This window comes from Coregonus clupeaformis, chromosome 11, assembly GCF_020615455.1.
Source record: "Coregonus clupeaformis isolate EN_2021a chromosome 11, ASM2061545v1, whole genome shotgun sequence".
Lineage (NCBI taxonomy): Eukaryota > Metazoa > Chordata > Actinopteri > Salmoniformes > Salmonidae > Coregonus > Coregonus clupeaformis.
Genome location: NC_059202.1, coordinates 30,715,372 through 30,739,683, shown reverse-complemented (window position 1 = coordinate 30,739,683; position 24,312 = coordinate 30,715,372). Strand labels below are relative to the sequence as shown.

At 45.2% G+C, this 24,312-nt stretch overlaps 1 protein-coding gene across 1 annotated transcript in view; it reads right to left on the bottom strand.

Annotated features, from left to right (window-relative positions):
* LOC121576759 (serine/threonine-protein kinase STK11) overlaps nucleotides 1–24,312 on the bottom strand; it is a 50,044-nt gene that overhangs the window by 5,195 nt on the left and 20,537 nt on the right. The window contains exon 9 of the mRNA XM_041890190.2: nucleotides 5,626–5,828. Within this exon, the coding sequence (XP_041746124.1) occupies nucleotides 5,626–5,828 (203 nt within the window). The remainder of the gene's footprint in view (nucleotides 1–5,625; nucleotides 5,829–24,312) is intronic.

Genomic DNA, 24,312 nt, shown 5'->3' with positions numbered 1-24,312 from the left:
GACAATGACCCTAAGCATACTGTTATAGCAACACTCGAGTGGTTTAAGAATTGAGAATCTGTGGTGTGACTTAAAGATTGCTGTACACCAGTGGAACCCATCCAACTTGAAGGAGCTGGAGCAGTCTTGCCTTGAAGAATGGGCAAAGATCCCAGTGACTAGATGTGCCAAGCTTATAGAGACATACCCCAAGAGACTTGCAACTGTTATGGCTGCAAAAGGTGGCTCGACAAAGTATTGACTTTGCGGGGGGTGAATAGTTATGCACGCTGAAGTTTTTTTGTCTTATTTCTTTTTTGTTTCAAAATAAGAAATATTTTGCATCTTCAAAGTGGTAGGCATGTTGTATAAATGATACAAACCCCCAAAAAATCCATTTTAATTCCAGGTTGTAAGGCAACAAAATAGGAAAAATGCCAAGGGGGGTGAATACTTTCGCAAGCCACTGTATCTACATCTAGGGCCAGTTTCCCGGACACAGATTAAGACTAGTCCTAACCTAAAGATTCTGTTCAATTGAGATTCTTCATTGAAAGTGTTTTTTAGTCCAAGACTAGGCTTCTGTGTCCCGGTAAACCGTCCCCTAGTGTAGAGTAGCTGATCCAAACTGAAGCTGTTCAACAATAGAACTTCAGACAGGAAACCCACGTATTAGATGACAATACATGTGGTCTTGGCGTTAGGCTCTGCTCCTTCAGGGGAGCTCACTGCCAGAGCAATGCATCAATTATTACCGTTATTAAACAACTACAGGCACTGATCGAGATATATACCAATCCCCCTGACGAGAACAAAAGCACAGCCAAACAGGTGCAGGCTGGGGTGGTGGTGGGCTAGCAGAAAACAGAGTAGTATAGCGAGTAGAAGAAGTAGTTACAGCGTCAGCAATAAGCAGCTTGTTTCGCTTCATTATAGAGAGCAGAACATGTTACATCTGTCAGTGATCTGTTGCTTGAGGAACCAAGATTACAAAGGGTCTAACAGGTAAGTAAAATATACCAAGTTGAAATAGGAAAATAAAACACATCAATTGTCTAAAACAAAACTAGATGACATTAATAATAATAATAATAATAATAATAATAATGAGTCATGATTTGATGAGGTCGCCCTGATGTGAACACACAGGTTCACAAAGCACCAGATGACTAAAGCCACACTCATAACGACAATCATCCCCATAATTAACCAAAATGTACATCCGCACATTATTAGACTTGTTAAATCAGAAATCCAAGTGCTCTGGGCATTCTCAGCAAATGAAGACCAGCTAAATGAAGTCTGTCTGGGCACGCTCTCTCTTCCTTTAACCCCCCTGTGAAGCTGTCGACACTGGGCTTACTGATTAGCCTGGGCCATAAATAAGTAATCCAAGGCAGCACATCGACACTCGGGTTGCCCTCATCAAACTCCCCCTCACAGCGACGCTCTACCATCCTTTACTCACGAATCTAACAGTGGCTGACCTGTAAAGACCTGCATCTGTCACCCCCTCTTTGACGACAGCAAAGGTGACAAAAGAACAGGTAGAATCATATGGTGTCAGAGCAGAGAGAGAGGGAGGAAAGGAGGGAGAGAAGGAAGCAGAGGAAGAGGGGGGGGATATACAGTGCAAGTGTGACTAAACTGACTGCAGTGGGAAGACTCACCCAGTTGCCATGGCAACTTAAACCCTCGCTACTCTCTAATCAGGAATTTCTAACTGCTGCTTGTGGAGCCGGCGAGCGGAGGGAGGGAGGGGGGAATGTATGTTTCCGGAAATCATTGAAATAAGTGGTGGTGGTGTGTGGGCACAAACTGAGCAAGAAAGGCTGATACGGGGGTCAAAACCAGGATGTTTAACGTCAAATACACCACAGGCCTCTCTTTCTCAAAAACACCTCACCGCTCTAATGCAGTCAAGCTATGGCTCCCTCTATAGTGGGATGCATTGTTGCACAGTAAGAGTTGGTGGTGCTGGGGTGGTTTCTAGTTCCTAGATAAGTAGCGACCATGTACTGCGCCTCCTTACACACATATAAACCCCTTAGGAATTCTAAAATTGCTTAAGAATGCTTCAGCCTTCAGCAGAATGAGAAAGAGAGAGAGAGACAGAAAGAGAGAGAGAGAGAGCGTGTGAGAGAGCGAGAGAGCGTGTGAGAGCGAGATAGAGAGAGCATGTGAGAGCGAGAGAGAGAGAGTGTGTGAGAGCAAGAGAGAGAGAGAAAGAGCCTGTGAGAGCAAGAGAGAGAGAGAGAGTGAGAGAGCGTGTAAGAGAGAGATTAATGGAGGAATGATGAAGAATACGGGACTGTGTTGTGTGCAGTATAGGAGGCTCAGACTGGGGAGAAGGTGCGCTGGAAAATAGATTACTATATGAACAAATTTAAACTCAATTGAATTTGCACATTTCTACCAGACTTCTACATACTCACACTGTTGTTCATCTTTCTCACAAATCAGCCTCCCACCAGGCATTGCCCTACAAAGCCACGCTACTACAAATTATTGTGTGATTCCTACAATTTTTAAGCTCTATTCTATACGTTTTAACAGCCTCAGCATGGCACAGAGAGCAAACACAACAGACTGACGGCAGCAAGGGAAAAATGAAAGGATAGTGGGTATAATTTCACAAAATACCTTCCACAGACCGCCCAACAGCGGAAGCAGCGGTGAATCAAATCGGAAAAAACTAATCATATTTGTGAAATTATATCCACTATCCTTTCATTTTCCCTTGCTGCTGTCAGTCTGCGCACTTTCTCCCCAGTCTGAGCCTCCTATAATGCACACCACACAGTCCCGTATTCTTCATCATTCCTCCATTAATCTCTCTCTAACACGCTCTCTCACTCTCTCTCTCTCTCTCTCTCTCACACGCTCTGTCTCTCTCTCTTTCTGTCTCTCTCTCTCTTTCTCATTTCGCTGAAGCATTCTTAAGCGATTTTAGAATTCCTAAGGGGTTTACGTGTGTAAGGAGGCGCAGTACATGGTCGGAATTACATTTTCCCCCAACATAGAAATCATTGGCAACACATGCGCAGCAGCTGTGAAGAAATGTATGATAGATAGTCTCTCTCCATGTTGTCCTCGTGTAATTGGGTAAGGCCAGATTGGACATGTTATCACAGTTCAAGCAAGCTCATAAAACTATTTTGCGGAAAGATGAATAATGTAATCTACTTGAAAGCTAATATAATAAAAACAATTTCCATCACTTCTTATCTCTCATATAGGTCAAGACAGAATAACTAGGAATGATTGAATGAGTGTTGATTTTGAACTTCACTGTGTTATCAGAGCGGAGGCAGTTTGGGAAATCTTTTATATGATGACTCAGGTAGTCAACAGGAAAAATGTGCAAATGAACCCAAAACTAACCCACTAGAATACAGGCAAAACAGGCAAGTAGCTGTATGGTCTTATCATGGCATCTATCAAATGTACTGCTATCAGTGAAAAATCAGAAGATTACAGGGACACAGGAAGAATCTGATTTCAGATTGTATGGCATCTAGGAATCTAATCTGTCACCTTTTCGATTTTATCTTTTGATATCAAATGCTTAATGTGCTTTTTGTATTCATTCAATACTGGATCCTTGTCGTTTTGAGGTTCTGAAGCGCGTAGTAGGCTATAGCCTTGAAATACATTGTTTTCTGTGTAGTGTACCCTACATCACAGCCAGTGCCTAGGGCTTTAGCAGTGGGCCAAGAATGACTATAATGTGTCTCTAACCAGAGCCATGACACCAACAGCATACAGTAATTAGCCAAGGCAGGTGAGGACATAACATTGAGTGCTTCTAGCACCTTAATGTTACAATATAAGTCTACCTTACATTTACATTTACATTTACCTTCAGGCCACAACTACAGCTATTCAAGTCTATCACATTCAACAATGTTAGCTAGAATAAAAAACAATGCTGGTGCCAATGTCATCAAATATAATGAATCAGATACAGCTATCATGTGAAAGTCCAGGCGAGCACATCACAGCATCTGCATTGTGTTACTAAGAGAGAAGTTGACCGTATGATTAGAGAAAGAAATGAGTTCTACCAATGAAAGTAGAAATGAACCCAATGACCAAGTCCATGGACATTCTCTGAGCCTGACGTACTCAACTTCACCTGCTCTGCTCCCTCCTCCTCCAGACTCCTCTCCTATCAGCTATGACCTTGTTCAATCACTATTCTCAGCGTGGGCAAAGTGACTCACTGGTCCATAGTGGCTGCCAGCCCACATACGCACTAGGCTGATGCAATCACAGACAGACTGACAGACAGCAGCCTGATCCTCTGGAGAGATGGACACACCGGGACACACACACACACACACACAAAGAGATAACAATCCAATCCATTCGAAGGAAAAAGGGTCCGGGAGAAGTGAGTAAGACTTTGGTCAGAGGATGTGGCCTCTGACGCATGACATAACCCTGTAGTGTTGATGACACCACTACAGAAGGCTAACTGACATCCATGGCAAAAAGTTTTTTGTCATTCAAATATATATATATATATTTTTTTTTTATCCTAAAGAAAACACAAAACATTTGTCATAGTGTGGGTCCCCTGTGTGTCTCCTGAGTGGCGCAGTGGTCTAAGGCACTGCATCGCAGTGCTAGCTGTGCCACTAGAGATCCTGGTTCGAATCCAGGCTCTGTCGCCGCCGGCCGTGACCGGGAGACCCATGGGGCGGCGCGCAATTGGCCCAGCGTCGTCCAGGGTAGGGGAGGGAATGGCCGGCAGGGATGTAGCTCAGTTGATAGAGCATGGTGTTTGCAACGCCAGGGTTGTGGGTTCGATTCCCACAGGGGGTATGAAAAAAAATTATGTAAGTCGCTCTGGATAAGAGCGTCTGCTAAATGACGTAAATGTAAATGTAGGTCGTAGTGCTGCACAATATCAGCAGCATCTCATTGGCTCCACCAGGCCTGGCTGTCTCCTCTCCTGCACTATTGGCAACATCAGATTATTATGACAAGAGACAAAGACTGGAGGAAAAGAGGAAAAACCCACTGGAGACAGAACAGAGGGAAGTCCACACAACCATCACTTCTTTTAAAATAGAAGCAGGGAGCACAGCGCATCAGTCCAAGACAATCACATCCCATTACTGTCTACCCAGAGATGACTAAATTATTAAACAGGCTAGAGAGAAGCCACCCCCTTCCCTTTGTGTGTCTCTCTGTGTGTTTGTGGACAAAGGTGGCTGACGCTGAGAGAGCGGTAGATGGTGGGTGGTGTGTGTGTGTGTTTGGAAGTAGAGTGGGAGTAAGAAGAGAGGGGGTGGAGGGACTTGATTTACTGCATTCCTCCCTTCAGGTGAAAAATGTTGGGAAACAAATAGCATGTCTAGACTGAAGTAAGCATAAAATAACACCAGCTAACGCAATACTGCTGTTTAATGTGGTGTTCATATTTTAAACATCCTCTCTCTCCCAATAACCTTTACTCTCCACCCCAACATCTCTCCATCTCCCTCTCCCTCCATCACCTTGCATAGCAAAACCCTGAGAGGAAATGTTGTTTTCTCCATAGAACAGCTTGTCATCATCCTTCTCCTAGTCTTTATAAATATCACTCTATTACATCATCTCTCCATCCTTCTCTCCCTCCATATCTCTGTATCTCACCTGGCATAGTGAAACCCTGAGAGTAGATGATGTCTCTAGCTCCATTGAAGAGTTCATCATCATCCTCGTCATCCTGGTCGGCGTAGCCGTGCAGGTGCTCCAGGTAAGGCAGTACGGTCATGCTACGCCACGCGTCCCTCCGGTCAGCACTGGGGGGCATTGGCACCGGAGGCTCCGTGGCAGGGTGTTTCTTCCTCACCCAGCTGAAACCACACAAAGATTGGTTATACATTAAAATGCAACACTGATTTTGAAGAGACAATTAGTTTTTTGTTTTAGGCCCCTATCTCTTTATTGTTTAAATACCTTTCATTGTGGACATATCTACATTAAGCTATTTCTTTCTTTCTGCAGCTAATTTTGCGTTTATATACACTGAGTATGAAAACCATATTTTTTTCATTTTGCTTACCACATTGATTCTACACTGAGTGTACAAAACATTACGAACACCTGCTCTTTCCATGACATAGAATGACCAGGTGAATCTAGGTGAAAGCTATGAGCCCTTATTGATGTCACTTGTTAAATCCACTTCAATCAGTGTACATGAAGGGGTGGAGACAGGTTAAAGAAGGATTTTTAAGTCTTGAGACAATTGAGACATGGATTGTGTATGTGTGCCAATCAGAGGGTGAATGGGCAAGACAAAATATTTAAGTGCCTTTGAATGGGGTATGGTAGTAGGTGCCAGGCACACCGGTTTGTTTCAAGAACTGCAACACTGCTGGGTTTTTCACGCTCAACAGTTTCCCGTGTGCATCAATAATGGTCCACCACCCAAAGGACATCCAGCCAACTTGACACAACTGTGGGAAGCATTGGAGTCAACATGGGCCAGCATCCCTGTGGAATGCTTTTGACACCTTGTAGAGTTCATGCCCTGACAAATTGAGGCTGTTCTGTAGGGTGCATATCAATATTAGGAAGGTGTTCCCAGTGGTGTAAAGTACTTAAGTAAAAATACTTTAAAGTACTACTTAAGTCGTTTTTTTTTGGTGTCTGTACTTTACTTTACTATTTATATTTTTTACAACTTTTACTTTTACTTTACTACATTCCTGAAGAAAATATTGTTCCTTTTCCTAAGACCCAAAAGTACCCGTTACATTTTGAATGCTTAGCAGGACAGGAAAATTGTCCAATTCACACATTTATCAAGAGAACATCCCTGGTCATCCCTACCGCCTCTGATCTGGCGGACTCACTAAACACAAATGCTTCGTTTGTAAATTATGTCTGAGTGTTGGAGTGTGCCCCTGGCTATTCGTATATAAAAAACAACAAGAAAATGGTGCTGTCTGGTTTGCTTAATATGAGGACTTTGAAATGATTTATACTTTTACTTTTGATACTTAAGTATATTTTAGCAATTACATTTACTTTTGATACTTAAGTATATTTCAAACCAAATAGTTTTAGACTTTTACTCAGGCAGTATTTTACTGGGTGACTTTTACTTTTACTTGAGTCATTTTCTATTAAGGTATCTGTATGACAATTGGGTACTTTTTCCACCACTGGGTGTTCCTTAATGTTTGGTATACTCAAAGTACAGTGCCTTGCAAAAGTATTCCTCCCCCAAGGCGTTTTTCCTATTTTGTTGCATGACAACCTGTAATTTAAATGGATTTTTATTTGGATTTCATGTAATGGACATACACAAAATAGTCCAAATTGGTGAAGTGAAATGAAAACAATAACTTGTTTCAAATAATTCAAAAAAATAAATAACGGAAAAGTGTTGCGTGCATATGTATTCACACCCTTTGCTATGAAGCCCCTAAATAAGATCTGGTGCAACCAATTACCTTCAGAAGTCACATAATTAGTTAAATAAAGTCCACCTGTGTGCAATCTAAGTGTCACATGATCTGTCACATGATCTCAGTATATATACACCTGTTCAGAAAGGGACAAAGTTGTGGAGAAGTACAGATCAGGGTTGGGTTATAAAAAAATATCTGAAACTTTGAACATCCCACGGAGCACCATTAAATCCATTATTAAAAAATGGAAAGAATATGGCACCGCAACAAACCTGCCAAGAGAGGGCCGCTCACCAAAACTCACGGACCAGGCAAGGAGGGCATTAATCAGAGAGGCAACAAAGAGACCAATGAGAACCCTTAAGGAACTGCAAAGCTCCACAGCGGAGATTGGAGTATCTGTCCATAGACCACTTTAAGCCGTACACTCCACAGAGCTGGGCTTTACGGAAGAGTGGCCAGAAAAAAAGCCATTGCTTCAAGAAAAAAAAAAGCTAACACATTTGGTGTTCGCCAAAAGCCATGTGGGAGACTCCCCAAACATATGGAAGAAGGTACTCTGGTCAGATGAGACTAAAATTGAGCTTTTTGGCCATCAAGGAAAATGCTATGTCTGGCGCAAACCCAATACCTCTCATCACCCCGAGAACACAATGTTTTTCATTGGCAGGGACTGGGAAACTGGTCAGAATTGAAGGAATGATGGATGGCGCTAAATACAGGGAAATTCTTGAGGGAAACCTGTTTCAGTCTTCCAGAGATTTGAGACTGGGATGGAGGTTCACCTTCCAGCAGGACAATGACCCTAAGCATACTGCTAAAGCAACACTCGAGTGGTTTATGGGGAAACATTTAAATGTCTTGGAATGGCCTAGTCAAAGCCCAGACCTCAATCCAATTGAGAATCTGTGGTATGACTTAAAGATTGCTGTACACCAGTGGAACCCATTCAATTTGAAGGAGCTGGAGCAGTTTTGCTTTGAAGAATGGGCAAAAATGTGCCAAGCTTATAGAGCCATACCCCAAGAGACTTGCAGCTGTAATTGCTGCGAAAGGTGGCTCTACAAAGTATTGACTTTGGGGGGGTGAATAGTTATGCACGCTCAAGTTCTGTTTTTTTTGTCTTATTTCTTGTTTGTTTCACACACAAAAAATATTTTGCATCTTCAAAGTGGTAGGCATGTCGTGTAAATCAAATGATACAAACCCCCAAAAAATCAATTTTAATTCCAGGTTGTAAGACAACAAAATAGGAAAAATGCCAAGGGGGGTGAATACTTTCGCAAGCCACTGTATATGTTGTATATATGTTTGATGTCTTTATGCAGGGCTCATCTGAAAAAGAGACCCTAGTCTCAGTATGATTTCCTTGTCAAAATAATGGTTATAATAATCATCAGCTGGTCTCCCCCAAGAGCGCAGGCCTTTTAAGTGTTACATAATAACGAGACTCCCTGTCATCCATTACGATCATAGTAATTTTACATGGAAATACTCAACTACTGTCCCTCTGTACAGTACAGAGATAAAGAGACTTGTTAGCAGAGTCTAAATAGCCTACTCATCAAGCCAGCTGTGAAGCCAAAACCTACTTTCTCTTCGCATTGGTCTAAATACAGGACAACCAACTGACAAAGTTGACAAAGTCTTTGCAGCCAGGCGTGGTTTGCTCTGAAGTGGGCAGACTATAAGAGTGTGGTTTGAGGACAGAAGCAGAGCTGCAATGCACAGCAATTGAGGGATGTGTCATGACAATTGACCAAGGAATTCTTCATTGTCATCCTCACTGCAGTATGTCATCACTACATCTCCTACAGCTCAGCGTTCAACACCATAGTGCCCTCCAAGCTCATCACTAATCTAAGGATCCTGGGACTGAACACCTCCCTCTGCAACTGGATAATGGACTTCATGACGGGCCGCCCCCAGATGGTGAGGGTAGGCAACAACACATTCACCACGCTGACCCTCAACACGCGGGCCCCTCAGTGGTGCGTGCTTAGTCCTCTCCTGTACTCCCCGTTGACCCATGACTGCGTGGCTGCGCACAACTCCAACACCATCATTAAGTTTGCCGACGACGCGACAGTGGTAGGCCTGATCACCGACAACGATGAGACAGCCTATAGGGAGGAGGACAGAGACCTGGCAGTGTGGTACCAGGACAACAACCTCTCCCTCAACGTCAGCAAGACGTTCAAGGCCTACCTTCAAACTCAGTGCCTCTTTGCTTGACATCATGGGAAAATCAAAATAAATCAGCCAAGACCTAAGAAAAAAAATTGTAGACCTCCACAAGTCTGGTTCATACTTGGGAGCAATTTCCAAATGCCTGAAGGTACCACGTTCATCTGTACAAACAATAGTACGCAAGTATAAACACCATGTGACCACGCAGCCGTCATACCGCTCTGGAAGGAGATGCGTTCTGTCTCCTAGAGATTAACGTACTTTGGTGCAAAAAGTGCAAATCAATCCCAGAACAACAGCAAAGGACTTTGTGAAGATGCTGGAGGAAACAGGTACAAAAGTATCTATATCCACAGTAAAACGAGTCCTATATCGACATAACCTGAAAGGCCGCTCAGCAAAAGAAGAAGCCACTGCTCCTAAACCGCCATAAAAAAGCCAGACTAGGGTTTGCAACTGCACATGGGGACAAAGATCGTACTTTTTGGAGAAATGTCCTCTGGTCTGATGAAACAAAAATAGAACGGTTTGGCCATAATGACCATCGTTATATGTTTGGAGGAAAAAGGGGGTTGCTTGCAAGCCGAAGAACACCATCCCAACCGTGAAGCACGGGGGTGGCAGCATCATGCTGTGGGGGTGCTTTGCTGCAGGAGGGACTGGTGCACTTCACAAAATTGATGGCATCATGAGGAAGGAAAATTATGTGGATATATTGAAGCAACATCTCAAGACATCAGTCAGGAAGTTAAAGCTTGGTCGCAAATGGGTCTTCCAAATGCACAATGACCCCAAGCATACTTCCAAAGTTGTGGCAAAATGGCTTAAGGACAACAAAGTCAAGGTATTGGAGTGGCCATCACAAAGCCCTGACCTCAATCCTATAGAAAATGTGTGGGCAGAACTGAAAAGGCGTGTGCGAGCAAGGAGGCCTACAAACCTGACTCAGTCACACCAGCTCTGTCAGGAGGAATGAGCCAAAATTCACCCAACTTATTGTGGGAAACTTGTGGAAGGCTACCTGAAACGTTTGACCCAAATTAAACAATTTAAAGGCAATGCTACCAAATACTAATTGAGTGTATGTAAACTTCTGACCCGCTGGGAATGTGATGAAAGAAATACAAGCTGAAATAAATCATTCTCTCTACTATTATTCTGACATTTCACATTCTTAAAATAAAGTGGTGATCCTAACTGACCTAAAACAGGGAATTTTTACTAGGATTAAATGTCAGGAATTGTGAAAAACTGAGTTTAAATGTATTTGGCTAAGGTGTATGTAAACTTCCAACTTCAACTGTACATATTGTTGGCGCAATTATTAGAAAATGGAAGAAGTTCAAGATGACGGTCAATCACCCTCGGTCTGGGGCTCCATGCAAGATCTCATCAGCCCAGAACTACACGGCGTAGTGTGTTACTAATGGTTTTCTTTGAGACTGTGGTCCCAGCTCTCTTCAGGTCAATGACCAGGTCCTGCCGTGTAGTTCTGGGCTGATCCCTCACCTTTCTCATGATCATTGATGCCCCACGAGGTGAGATCTTGCATGGAGCCCCAGAACGAGGGTGATTGACCGTCATCTTGAACTTCTTCCATTTTCTAATAATTGCGCCAACAGTTGTTGCCTTCTCACCAAGCTGCTTGCCTATTGTCCTGTAGCCCATCCCAGCCTTGTGCAGGTCTACAATTTTATCCCTGATGTCCTTACACAGCTCTCTGGTCTTGGCCATTGTGGAGAGGTTGGAGTCTGTTTGATTGAGTGTGTGGACAGGTGTCTTTCATACAGGTAACGAGTTCAAACAGGTGCAGTTAATACAGGTAATGAGTGGAGAACAGGAGGGCTTCTTAAAGAAAAACTAACAGGTCTGTGAGAGCCGGAATTCTTACTGGTTGGTAGGTGATCAAATACTTATGTCATGCAATAAAATGCAAATTAATTACTTAAAAATCATACAATGTGATTTTCTGGATAAAAAATAAAATTACAGACCTCTACATGCTTTGTAAGTAGGAACACCTGCAAAATTGGCAGTGTATCAAATACTTGTTCTCCCCACTGTATATCCTCTTTATTGTCATTTTATTGTGTTACCATTTTCTTTTGCAAATGTTTCTTACTTTTGAACTCTGCATTGCTGAGAAAGGGCTCGTAAGTAAGCATTTCACGGGAAAGTCTACACCTGTTGTATTCGGCACGTGACAAATACAATTTGTTTTGATTTGCATGTCATGAAGCAGAATCAATATGTTAAGTTGATATTTTAGGAGACAAATGTCCCACGTCCCCTTTCTCCTATTACCAGAAATAGTGAATAGAGCTGAGTAACCCACTATATGCAAACAGGCAGCTTCCTTTCTGAGAGAGGCGTGAGTAATGGTAGAGAGAGAGAACTCTGTAGAGACCTTGGCCTTTTGTTTCGTAACAACACATGGAGCGTCAGTGACGACAGCCATGCCATCGGGCAATAGAGGTAGGTGTGTGTGCACACAGCATGTTCTGAAAAGTGTGCATGTGTTTGTGCATACCTGTGTTTTCTGTACATTGTGGCATGGGATTGTGTGTTTCTTTCTGTACATTGTGTGTGCATCATTAACACACCTCCTCTTTACATTATCTTCCCCAGAGATCACTTTTTCCTTTATTATAACAGGACACACTCCTACTCACTTCTATTCTCTGATCAAAGGCTAACAGCCATTCTCCTCCACCTCCGCTCGCTAGTTGGAACGGCAGGTAGCTTAGTGGTTAAGAGCGTTGTGCCAGTAACCGAAAGGTCGCTGGTTCTAATCCCCGAGTCGACTAGGTGAAAAATCTGTCGATTGAGCAAGGCACTTAACCCTAATTGCTCCTGTAAGTCGCTCTGGATAAGAGCGTCTGCTAAATGACAAAAATGTAGTTAGTTATATATTGAACAAAAATATAAATGCAACAATTTCAAAGATTTTACTGAGTTACAGTTCATACAAGGAAATCAGTCAATTGAAATAAAATTCATTAGGCCCTCATCTATGGATTTCATATTACTGGGAATACAGATATACAGTACATCTGTTGGTCACAGGTACCTTAAAAATAAAGGTAGGGGTGTCGATCAGAAAACCAGTCAGGATCTGGTGTAACCACCATATGCCTCATGCAACGCGACACATCTCCTTCGCAAAGAGTTGATCAGGCTGTTGATTGTGGTCTGTGGAATGTTGTCCCACTCCTCTTCAATGGCTGTGCGAAGTTGCTGGATATTGGCGGGAACTGGAACACGCTGTTGTACATGTCGATCCAGCGCATCCCAAACATGCTCAATGGGTGACATGTTTGGTGAATATGCAGGCCATGGAAGAACTGTGACATTTTCAGCTTCCAGGAATTGTGTACAGATCCTTGCGACATTGGGCCGTGCATTATCATGCCAAAACATGAGGTGATCGCAGCGGATGAATGGCACGACAATGGGCCTCAGGATCTGGTCACGTTATCTCTGTGCATTCAAATTGCCATTGATAAAATGCAATTGTGCTCGTTGTCCGTAGCTTATGCCTGCCCATACCATAACCCCACCGCCGCCATAGGGCACTCTGTTCACAACGTTGACATCAGCTAACCGCTCGCCCACATGATGCCATACACGTGGTCTGCAGTTGTGAGGCCGGTTGGACGTACTGCCAAATTCTCTAAAACGATGTTGGAGTTGGCTTATGGTAGAGAAATGAACATGAAATGAACTGGCAACAGCTCTGGTGGACATTCCTGCTGTCAGTATGCCAACTGCACGCTCCCTCAAAACTTGAGAAATCTGTGGCATTGTGTTGAGTGACAAAACTGCACATTTTAGAGTGGCCTTTTATTGTCCCCAGCACAAGGTGCACCTGAGAAATGATCATGCTGTTTAATCAGCTTCTTGATATGCCACAGCTGTCAGGTGGATGGATTATCTTGGCAAAGGAGAAATGCTCACTAACAGGGATGTAAACCAATTTGTGCACAACATTTGAGAGAAATAAGCTTTTTGTGCGTATGGAACATTTCTGGGATCTTTTATTTCAGCTCATGAAACATGGGACCAACACTTTACATGTTGCGTTTATATTTGTGTTCAGTGTATAAAGAAGGCTAACCAATGGAATAAGCAGTTACTTAAAACAACTGATACAGTGGGGAAAAAAAGTATTTAGTCAGCCACCAATTGTGCAAGTTCTCCCACTTAAAAAGATGAGAGAGGCCTGTAATTTTCATCATAGGTACACGTCAACTATGACAGACAAAATGAGAAAAAAAATCCAGAAAATCACATTGTAGGATTTTTTTATGAATTTATTTGCAAATTATGGTGGAAAATAAGTATTTGGTCAATAACAAACGTTTCTCAATACTTTGTTATATACCCTTTGTTGGCAATGACACAGGTAAAACGTTTTCTGTAAATCTTCACAAGGTTTTCACACACTGTTGCTGGTATTTTGGCCCATTCCTCCACGCAGATCTCCTCTAGAGCAGTGATGTTTTGGGGCTGTCGCTGGGCAACACGGACTTTCAACTCCCTCCAAAGATTTTCTATGGGGTTGAGATCTGGAGACTGGCTAGGCCACTCCAGGACCTTGAAATGCTTCTTACGAAGCCACTCCTTCGTTGCCCGGGCGGTGTGTTTGGGATCATTGTCATGCTGAAAGACCCAGCCACGTTTCATCTTCAATGCCCTTGCTGATGGAAGGAGGTTTTCACTCACAATCTCACGATACATGGCCCCATTCATTCTTTCCTTTACACGGATCAGTCGTCCTGGTCCCTTTGCAGAAAAACAGCCCCAAAGCATGATGTTTCCACCCCCATGCTTCACAGTAGGTATGGTGTTCTTTGGATGCAACTCAGCATTCTTTGTCCTCCAAACACGACGAGTTGAGTTTTTACCAAAAAGTTCTATTTTGGTTTCATCTGACCATATGACATTCTCCCAATCCTCTTCTGGATCATCCAAATGCACTCTAGCAAACTTCAGACGGGCCTGGACATGTACTGGCTTAAGCAGGGGGACACGTCTTGCACTGCAGGATTTGAGTCCCTGGCGGCGTAGTGTGTTACTGATGGTAGGCTTTGTTACTTTGGTCCCAGCTCTCTGCAGGTCATTCACTAGGTCCCCCCGTGTGGTTCTGGGATTTTTGCTCACCGTTCTTGTGATCATTTTGACCCCACGGGGTGAGATCTTGCGTGGAGCCCCAGATCGAGGGAGATTATCACTGGTCTTGTATGTCTTCCATTTCCTAATAATTGCTCCCACAGTTGATTTCTTCAAACCAAGCTGCTTACCTATTGCAGATTCAGTCTTCCCAGCCTGGTGCAGGTCTACAATTTTGTTTCTGGTGTCCTTTGACAGCTCTTTGGTCTTGGCCATAGTGGAGTTTGGAGTGTGACTGTTTGAGGTTGTGGACAGGTGTCTTTTATACTGATAACAAGTTCAAACAGGTGCCATTAATACAGGTAACGAGTGGAGGACAGAGGAGCCTCTTAAAGAAGAAGTTACAGGTCTGTGAGAGCCAGAAATCTTGCTTGTTTGTAGGTGACCAAATACTTATTTTCCACCATAATTTGCAAATAAATTCATTAAAAATCCTACAATGTGATTTTCTGGAAAAGAAATTCTCAATTTGTCTGTCATAGTTGACGTGTACCTATGATGAAAATTACAGGCCTCTCTCGTCTTTTTAAGTGGGAGAACTTGCACAATTGGTGGCTGACTAAATACTTTTTTTCCCCACTGTATATGTATAATTGTGGTGTACAGTTAAGAGATGGCTGGTAAAATGTGTGTGTAGGGTAATAACCTGTCATGGAAAGAGCAGGTGTACACTCAAACACAAACACACACACACTGGGAAATAATAATACTGCCTGAATTGAACATGCTCTAGAAACCCTACCATGTATAATGTATTAGTATTACTCCAAACATTATACATGGTAGGGTTGCTAGAGCATGTTCAATTCAGGCAGTATTATTATTTCCCAGTGTGTGTGTGTGTGTTTGTGTTTGAGTGTACACCTGCTCTTTCCATGACATAGCTTTTACCTGGATTCACCTGGTCAGTCTATGATCCCTTATTGATGTCACATGTTAAATCCACTTCAAAATCAGTCTAGATGAAGGGGAGGAGACAGGTTAAAGAAGGATTTTTAAGCCTCGAGACAATTGAGACATGGATTGTGCATGTGTGCCATTCAGAGCGTGAATGGGCAAGACAAAATATTTAAGTGCCTTTGAAAGGGTATGGTAGCAGGTGCCAGGCGCAACGGTTTGAGTCAGAAACTGCAACACTGCTGGGTTTTCATGCTTAACAGTTTCCCGTGTGTATCAAGAATGGTCCACCACCCACAGGACATCCAGCCAACTTGACACAACTGTGGGAAGCATTGGAGTCAACATGGGACAGCATCCCTCTGGAACGCTTTTGACACCTTGTAGAGTCCACGCCCCGACGAATTGAGGCTGTTCTGAGGGCAAAAGGGGGTGCAACTCAATATTAGGAAGGTGTTCCTAATATTTTGTACACTCAGTGTACGTGTCTGTGTATGTGCGTGTATGTGTGTGCAGGCACGTTCACAGATAGGAGTCTACCAGTGCCGAGCACATGCCCATTGCCATTCCACTAGACAAGTCCCCTTTTGGGTGGTGGTATATACAGCTCTGGAAAAAAATAAGAGACCACTGCAAAATTATCAGTTTCTCTGGTTTTCCTATTTATAGGTATGTGTTTGGGTAAAAATAACATTTTTGTTTTATTGTATAAACTACTGACAACATTTCTCCCAAATTCCAAATAAAAATATTGTCATTTAGAGCATTTATTTGCAGAAAATGACAACTCGTCAAAATAACAAAAAAGATGCAGTGTTGTCAAACCTCGAATAATGCAAAGAAAATAAGTTCATGTTCATTTTTAAACAACACAATACTAATGTTAACTTCGGAAGAGTTCAGCAATCAATATTTGGTGGAATAACCCTGATTTTCAATCACAGCTTTCATGTGTTTTGGCATGCTCTCCACCAGTCTTTCACATTGCTGTTGACTGACTTTATGCCACTCCTGGCACAAAAATTCAAGCAGCTAGGCTTTGTTTGATGGCTTGTGACCATCCATCTTCCTTTTGATCACATTCCAGAAGTTTTCAATGGGGTTCAGGTCTGGAGATTGGGCTGGCCATGACAGGGTCTTGATCTGGTGGTCCTCCATCCACACCTTGATTGACCTGGGTGTGTGGCATGGCACATTGTCCTGCTGGAAAAACCAATCCTCAGAGTTGGGGAACAATGTCAGAGCAAAAGGAAGCAGGTTTTCTTCCAGGATAACCTTGTACGTGGCTTGATTAATGCGTTCTTCACAAAGACAAATCTGCCCGATTCCAGCCTTGCTGAAGCACCCCCAGATCATCACCAATCCTCCACCAGATTTCAGTGGGTGCGAGACACTGTGGCTTGTAGGCCTCTCCAGGTCTCCGTCTAACCATTACACGACCAGGTGTCGGGCAAAGCTGAAAATTGGACTCATCAGAGAAGATGACCTTACTCCAGTCCTCTACGGTCCAATCCTTATGGTCTTTTGCAAACCTCAGCCTGGCTCTTCTTTGCTTCTCATTGATGAAGGGCTTTTTTCTAGCTGTGCCCCTAGGAGCCTGTTTCGAACCGTCCTTGCCGTGCACTTCACCCCAGCTGCCGTTTGCCATTCTTTTTGTAGGTCACTTGATGTCATCCTACGGTTGTTGAGTGACATTCGAATGAGTTGGCGGTCATCCCGGTCAGTAGAGAGTCGTTTTCGCCCTCTGCCGGTCTGTAGCTTTGCTGTCCCCAAAGTCTTCTGCTTGACCTTGGTCTTATGAAACGCCGTCTTTGAAATGTTAAGGATGGAAGCAACCTGACGCTCACTGTATCCCTCTGCCAGTAAAGCCAGAATTGAACCCTTCTTTTCCTCACTAAAAACTTTTGGCATGGTCAATAGCTATTTTTTGATTAATATTACTTTTGAGGTACTATTAGCACTGTTTTTGCCATCCAGCTGGTCCTATTGCAAGAGGATAGTGATGACCACAGCAGTGGTTTTTATACTTTTCCTCGTTAAATAAGATTTGGTTCAGGTGACCACCTAATCAATACCTCATTCAGTAGAATGAGGTGTGCCTGTGTTGGAATTCAACAGACACTGGAATGGAATGGCTGTCATACATGTAGAGATGCTGATTTAAGAAAAATGTGCAGTGGTCTCTTAATTTTTTCCAGAGCTGTATATATATATACACACACAGTGAGGGAAAAAAGTATTTGATCCCCTGCTGATTTTGTACGTTTGCCCACTGACAAAGAAATGATCAGTCTATAATTTTTATGGTAAGTTTATTTGAACAGTGAGAGACAGATTAACAACAAAAATATCCAGAAAAATGCATGTTATAAATTGATTTGCATTTTAATGAGGGAAATAAGTATTTGACCCCCTCTCAATCAGAAAGATTTCTGGCTCCCAGGTGTCTTTTATACAGGTAACGAGCTGAGATTAGGAGCACACTCTTAAAGGGAGTGCTCCTAATCTCAGCTCGTTACCTGTATAAAAGGCACCTGTCCACAGAAGCAATCAACCAATCAGATTCCAAACTCTCCACCATGGCCAAGACCAAAGAGCTCTCCAAGGATGTCAGGGACAAGATTGTAGACCTACACAAGGCTGGAATGGGCTACAAGACCATCGCCAAGCAGCTTGGTGAGAAGGTGACAACAGTTGGTGCGATTATTCGCAAATGGAAGAAACACAAAAGAACTGTCAATCTCCCTCGGCCTGGGGCTCCATGCAAGATCTCACCTCGTGGAGTTGCAATGATCATGAGAACGGTGAGGAATCAGCCCAGAACTACACGGGAGGATCTTGTCAATGATCTCAAGGCAGCTGGGACCATAGTCACCAAGAAAACAATTGGTAACACACTATGCCGTGAAGGACTGAAATCCTGCAGTGCCCGCAAGGTCCCCCTGCTCAAGAAAGCACATATACAGGCCCATCTGAAGTTTGCCAATGAACATCTGAATGATTCAGAGGAGAACTGGGTGAAAGTGTTGTGGTCAGATGAGACCAAAATCGAGCTCTTTGGCATCAACTCAACTCGCCGTGTTTGGAGGAGGAGGAATGCTGCCTATGACCCCAAGAACACCATCCCCACCGTCAAACATGGAGGTGGAAACATTATGCTTTGGGGGTGTTTTTCTGCTAAGGGGACAGGACAACTTCACCGCATCAAAGGGACGATGGACGGGGCCATGTACCGTCAAATCTTGGGTGAGAACCTCCTTCCCTCAGCCAGGGCATTGAAAATGGGTCGTGGATGGGTATTCCTGCATGACAATGACCCAAAACACACAGCCAAGGCAACAAAGGAGTGGCTCAAGAAGAAGCACATTAAGGTCCTGGAGTGGCCTAGCCAGTCTCCAGACCTTAATCCCATAGAAAATATGTGGAGGGAGCTGAAGGTTCGAGTTGCCAAACGTCAGCCTCGAAATCTTAATGACTTGGAGAAGATCTACAAAGAGGAGTGGGACAAAATCCCTCCTGAGATGTGTGCAAACCTGGTGGCCAACTATAAGAACGTCTGACCTCTGTGATTGCCTACAAGGGTTTTGCCACCAAGTACTAAGTCATGTTTGAGGGGTCAAATACTTATTTCCCTCATTAAAATGCAAATCAATTTATAACATTTTTGACATGCGTTTTTCTGGATTTTTTTGTTGTTATTCTGTCTCTCACTGTTCAAATAAACCTAACATTAAAATTATAGACTGTTCATGTCTTTGTCAGTTGGCAAACGTACAAAATCAGCAGGGGATCAAATACTATTTTCCCTCACTGTATATATATATATTGTGATGTCACGAGAGGCTGTGTCCTGGAGGGACGTTACATCCCCCTGAGATGGCTGCAAACCCAGACAGCTATGGCTCCATCTGCTGGTATGGTCGGGAACTCCAACCCTCTATGGCCAATCTTCCCACGCAGCTGAAACCAATCAGGAGCTGATGAGCTGAAGGTTTGTTGAAGGGAAGAGACACGGTCTCCAAGCTGAGCTCTCGGGAGGACAAGAGTGCTGCACGTCCACTTCCATGAGGAATATAAGGATTTGGAGATACTTACCTTTGGGAAATACTCACCTTTGGATATATGCACCTGTGGAAATACGTGTGGGACATTTGGAAGGACGTTTTGCTGGGTTGGCCACTAGCTGCAACGTGGAATACAGTAAGACTGGGGAAAAGTTATTTGAGCGAGGGAGAGTTATGATTTTGGATGTGGAAGAGACATCCCTGAACTGTTAACCCTTAAAGAGCCACCAGAGAACAGAATTGTGTTATACTTTCGTTAGTTTCCCAAGACCTTTAATAAAATCCTTGTTTTGGTTGAACCTGGTCTCCTTGCACTACTTGAGCAATTCCGCTGAAAGCTGTGTAGCCTCTCGTGACATCACAGATGGTGGAGAATACAGGCACGCTCAAGCGTTAATAGTGCATGTCAGAGGAGGATACCGAAGGTTTGATCACCCAGTTTTCCAAGTTGGCCGTAGGCTCCCCGCCGACTGAAATGGAGGACATATTGAAAGCCCTTGTTGCTGGCCAGCACGCCCAGATGCAAGCAAACGTGGCTCTCTTGGAGGAGCAAAAGAAAGCCAACCTTCTGAAGGCAGAGGAATTGCAGTTGCAGAGACAGAGGGTTGTCCAAAATACCCGCCCAATAAAGGCAAGTGACTTTATATCTAAGATGGGAGCTACCGATGACATTGAGGCATACCTGCATGCATTTGAGGCCACGGCCACTAGGGAAGCCTGGCCCAAGCAACAGTGGGTTGGTCTGTTAGCCCCCTTTCTAACCGGGGAATCGCTGAATGCTGTCCGGGACCTGGGCCCTGACCAGGTTACTGACTATGATGCCCTGAAGTCTGAGATCCTCAGCAGATATGGACTCACAAAGTTTGGTATGGCCCAGCGCTTTCACAGCTGGACCTTCCAACCAGACCAACCTCCTCGGGCGCAGATGCATGAACTTGTCCGAATCGCAAGGGAAATGGCTGGATCCGCAGAGGAATACAGCAGCGGCGGTGGTGGAGGCCGTTGTGGTGGATCGTTACCTACGCGCCCTGCCTTATGAGGCAAAACGGTTCATCAGTCAACAGGCCTTGACCACGGCTGATCTGACCGTGGAAGCTGTGGAAAAGTACCAGGCCACAGCGGAGATGCTGAATGCTTCCCGAAAAGACCCCAGGAGTGCGGCCCCACCACAAATGGGAAGAACCCGTCCAAAGGACCCCAAGGTCTCGAACCCAGCCACGTCAGGACTTATCCCGGCTCCAGGGGGAGCCAGAAACCAGGCGGGGCCAAGAAGAGTACACCAGGAGGGGGAAACTCGACAGTGTTACCGGTGTGGGGAGATGGGACATATCTCCTGGCAGTGTGGGAAACCAGCCGATGAACCTATGCCCACTGCGGAGTCCTCCAGCTCAGCACCCACACATCGTTTTGCCTCGCTCTTGGGAGTCGTAGATGGCGGCCCAGATCGACCCCCCACCTGCCCGGTAACTGTGAATCACCATGATGTGGAGGCCTTACTGGATTCTGGTAGCCGGGCCACCCTGGTGCGTAAGGGATTTGGTGGGCCCAACGTGTCTGACCCCGGGGAAAGTCCTCCCAGTTTCCTGTGTCCATGGGGACACCAGAGAATACCCCATTACTGAACTTACAATGACCAGCACACGGGGAACCATACACACGACGGCGGGGTGGTTGATTCCCTCCCCGTCCCTGTCCTAATTGGGCCGAGACTGCCCAGCCTTTTACCCACTCTGGAGAGAGTCTCAGGAGAGGATAACCCGAGTACCTCGGAAACGGAGAGGCAAGACTCATCCTGGGAAGGCTCCGGTGCAATCCTCCGAGTTACTCACTCCCGCCCGGGCTCTGATAGGGATGGCAGGTGCCCAGACCGACACCGAGACTGGTCCGGATACGGGAGAAGAGAACGCAGCCCAGGAAAGTGCTCCGTTCTCCAGTGAAGAAGACGTCCCAGGCACCCAAGAGCTTCCCCCTCTCACAGGCCAGTATGGTACGGCTCAATTACAAGATCCTACTCTTGCAAATGCCTTAAGAAATGTGCAGGTATTAGAAGGTGTAGTGTTAGGTGATAAGACAACCCCTACTTACCCCCATTTCGCCGTAAACCGAGGGGTTAGTATATCAGATAGTCAAGAAAAATGAGGAAGTGCATGAACAGCTCCTCGTGCCACAGCCCTATCGGGCCACAGTACTCAACCTAGCCCACACACACCCGCTAGGGGCCCACTTGGGGGTAGAGAAGACTAAGGAAAGAATCATGCAACGTTTCTTTTGGCCAGGAGTACACAAAGAGATAGAGAACTACTGCCGTAGTTGCCCTGAGTGTCAGCAGGTTGCGCCAAAGCCCACATATAGAAACCCGCTCATTCCCTTGCCCATTATCGAAACTCCTTTTGAGAGGATTGGATTAGACATAGTCGGGCCCTTACCGAAAAGTGCCAGGGGACATCAATACATTCTGGTCATTCTGGACTATGCGTCCCGGTACCCGGGAGGCCATTCCGCTGAGGAAGGCTACATCCAGACAAATCGCCAAGGAGCTGTTCCGTCTCTCAACTAGTCTGGGAATCCCAAAAGAGATATTGACGGACCAAGGGACTCCATTCATGTCCAGGGTGATGAAAGAACTCTGTGCTTTACTGAAAATCAAACAGCTGAGAACCTCGGTCTACCACCCCCCAGACAGATGGCCTAGTCGAACGTTTTAACAAAACACTAAAATCCATGCTGCGGAAAGCGGTAGGGGAAGATGGGCGCAACTGGGATCAGCTGTTACCATACATATTATTTGCGGTGAGAGAGGTACCTCAGTCTTCTACTGGTTTTTCACCCTTTGAGCTCTTGCTTTCCTACAGACCCAGAGGACTGCTCGACATCGCCAAGGAGGCCTGGGAGGAGCAGCCATGCCAACAGCGGACACTGATCGACCATGTAGGGGCTATGAGGGGAGAGAATGAAGGCCATCTATCCCATGATGCGGGAACACCTGGAGGCCAGTCAGCGGCAACAGCAAGCCTCCTACAACAGATCTGCTCAACCCAGGGAGTTTAGCCGGGGGACAGAGTGCTGGTCCTGGTGCCAACCGTTGAGTGCAAATTCCTGGCAACCTGGCAAGGACCATATGAGGTCATTGAACGCATGGGAGAAGTAAACTACAAGGTGAGGCAACCAGATAAAAGGAAAACTGAGCAGATTTATCATGTTAACCTTTTAAAGAAGTGGCACGCCAGAGAGGCGCTGTTCAGCTCTCTACCCCCACAGAGACCCAGGAACCGGCGCGAGAAGAGGTTCAGCTGGGTCCAAATCTGTCCCCACATCAACGACAGATGGCCCTGGAACTCGTGGAGCAGAACCAGGATGTCTTCTCCTCCATTCCCGGTCACACAGAGGTGGTCCAACATGAGATCCGCACCATGCCTGGCCGAACGGTAAACCAGCGCCCGTACCGCGTGCCAGAGGCTCGTAAAGTGGTTATACAGAAGGAGGTAAGGAAGATGCGGGAGTTGGGAGTAATCGAAGAGTCCCACAGTGCCTGGGCAAGTCCCATCGTACTAGTTCCCAAGCCAGACGGTTCAGTACGATTTTGTAATGACTATCGGAAGTTGAATGAAGTGTCTGAATTTGATGCATACCCAATGCCTCGTGTCGATGATTTAATAGACTCCTTGGGGCATGCTCGTTTCCTAACCACTCTTGATCTCACAAAAGGCTACTGGCAGGTGCCCTTGACCCCGGCGTCTAAGGAGAAGACAGCCTTTGCCACCCCGGGAGGGGCTCTACCAGTATACCCGACTTCCGTTTGGTCTCCACGGGGCACCTGCCACGTTCCAACGCCTGATGGATCGAGTCCTTGCGCCCCACAAGAGGCACGCAGCGGCTTATTTGGATGATGTTGTTATACAAAGTCAGGATTGGGCCAGCCACCTACCCCGGGTACAAGCGGTGCTGGATTCGCTCAGGGAAGCAGGGCTCACGGCAAACCCGAAGAAGTGCAAGGTGGCCTTCAGTGAGACAAACTACCTGGGGTACACCATTGGGCGGGGGTTGGTCAAACCACAGGAAGCCAAACTGCGGGCCATACAGGACTGGCCGCAGCCCATCAACAAGAAGCAAGTAAGGTCATTTTTGGGCCTCGCTGGCTACTATAGACGCTTTATTGCAGATTTTGCTACCATAGCTGCACCGTTGACGGAGCTGACGACCAAAACGCCACTCACGAATGGTGAAGTGGAACCCTGCGGCGGAGGCGGCTTTCCTCAACCTGGAAGCGAGCACTCTGCTCCAGTCCGATCCTGGTGGCACCAGACTTCAAGAAGGAATTCATTGTCCAAGCGGATGCTTCGGAGGTGGGTCTGGGTGCTGTCCTCACCCAGGCACATGACGGTGAAGAACATCCCATTCTCTACCTAAGCAGAAAGTTACTTCCAAGAGAGAAGAACTATTCAACGGTGGAGAAAGAATGTCTGGCTGTAGTCTGGGCCCTGGAGTCCCTTCGGTTCTATCTCCTGGGCCGACGTTTCATGGTGGTATCTGATCACGCCCCCTCTGCAGTGGATGGCCAAGAACAAGGAATCAAACAGTAGAGTAACCAGATGGTT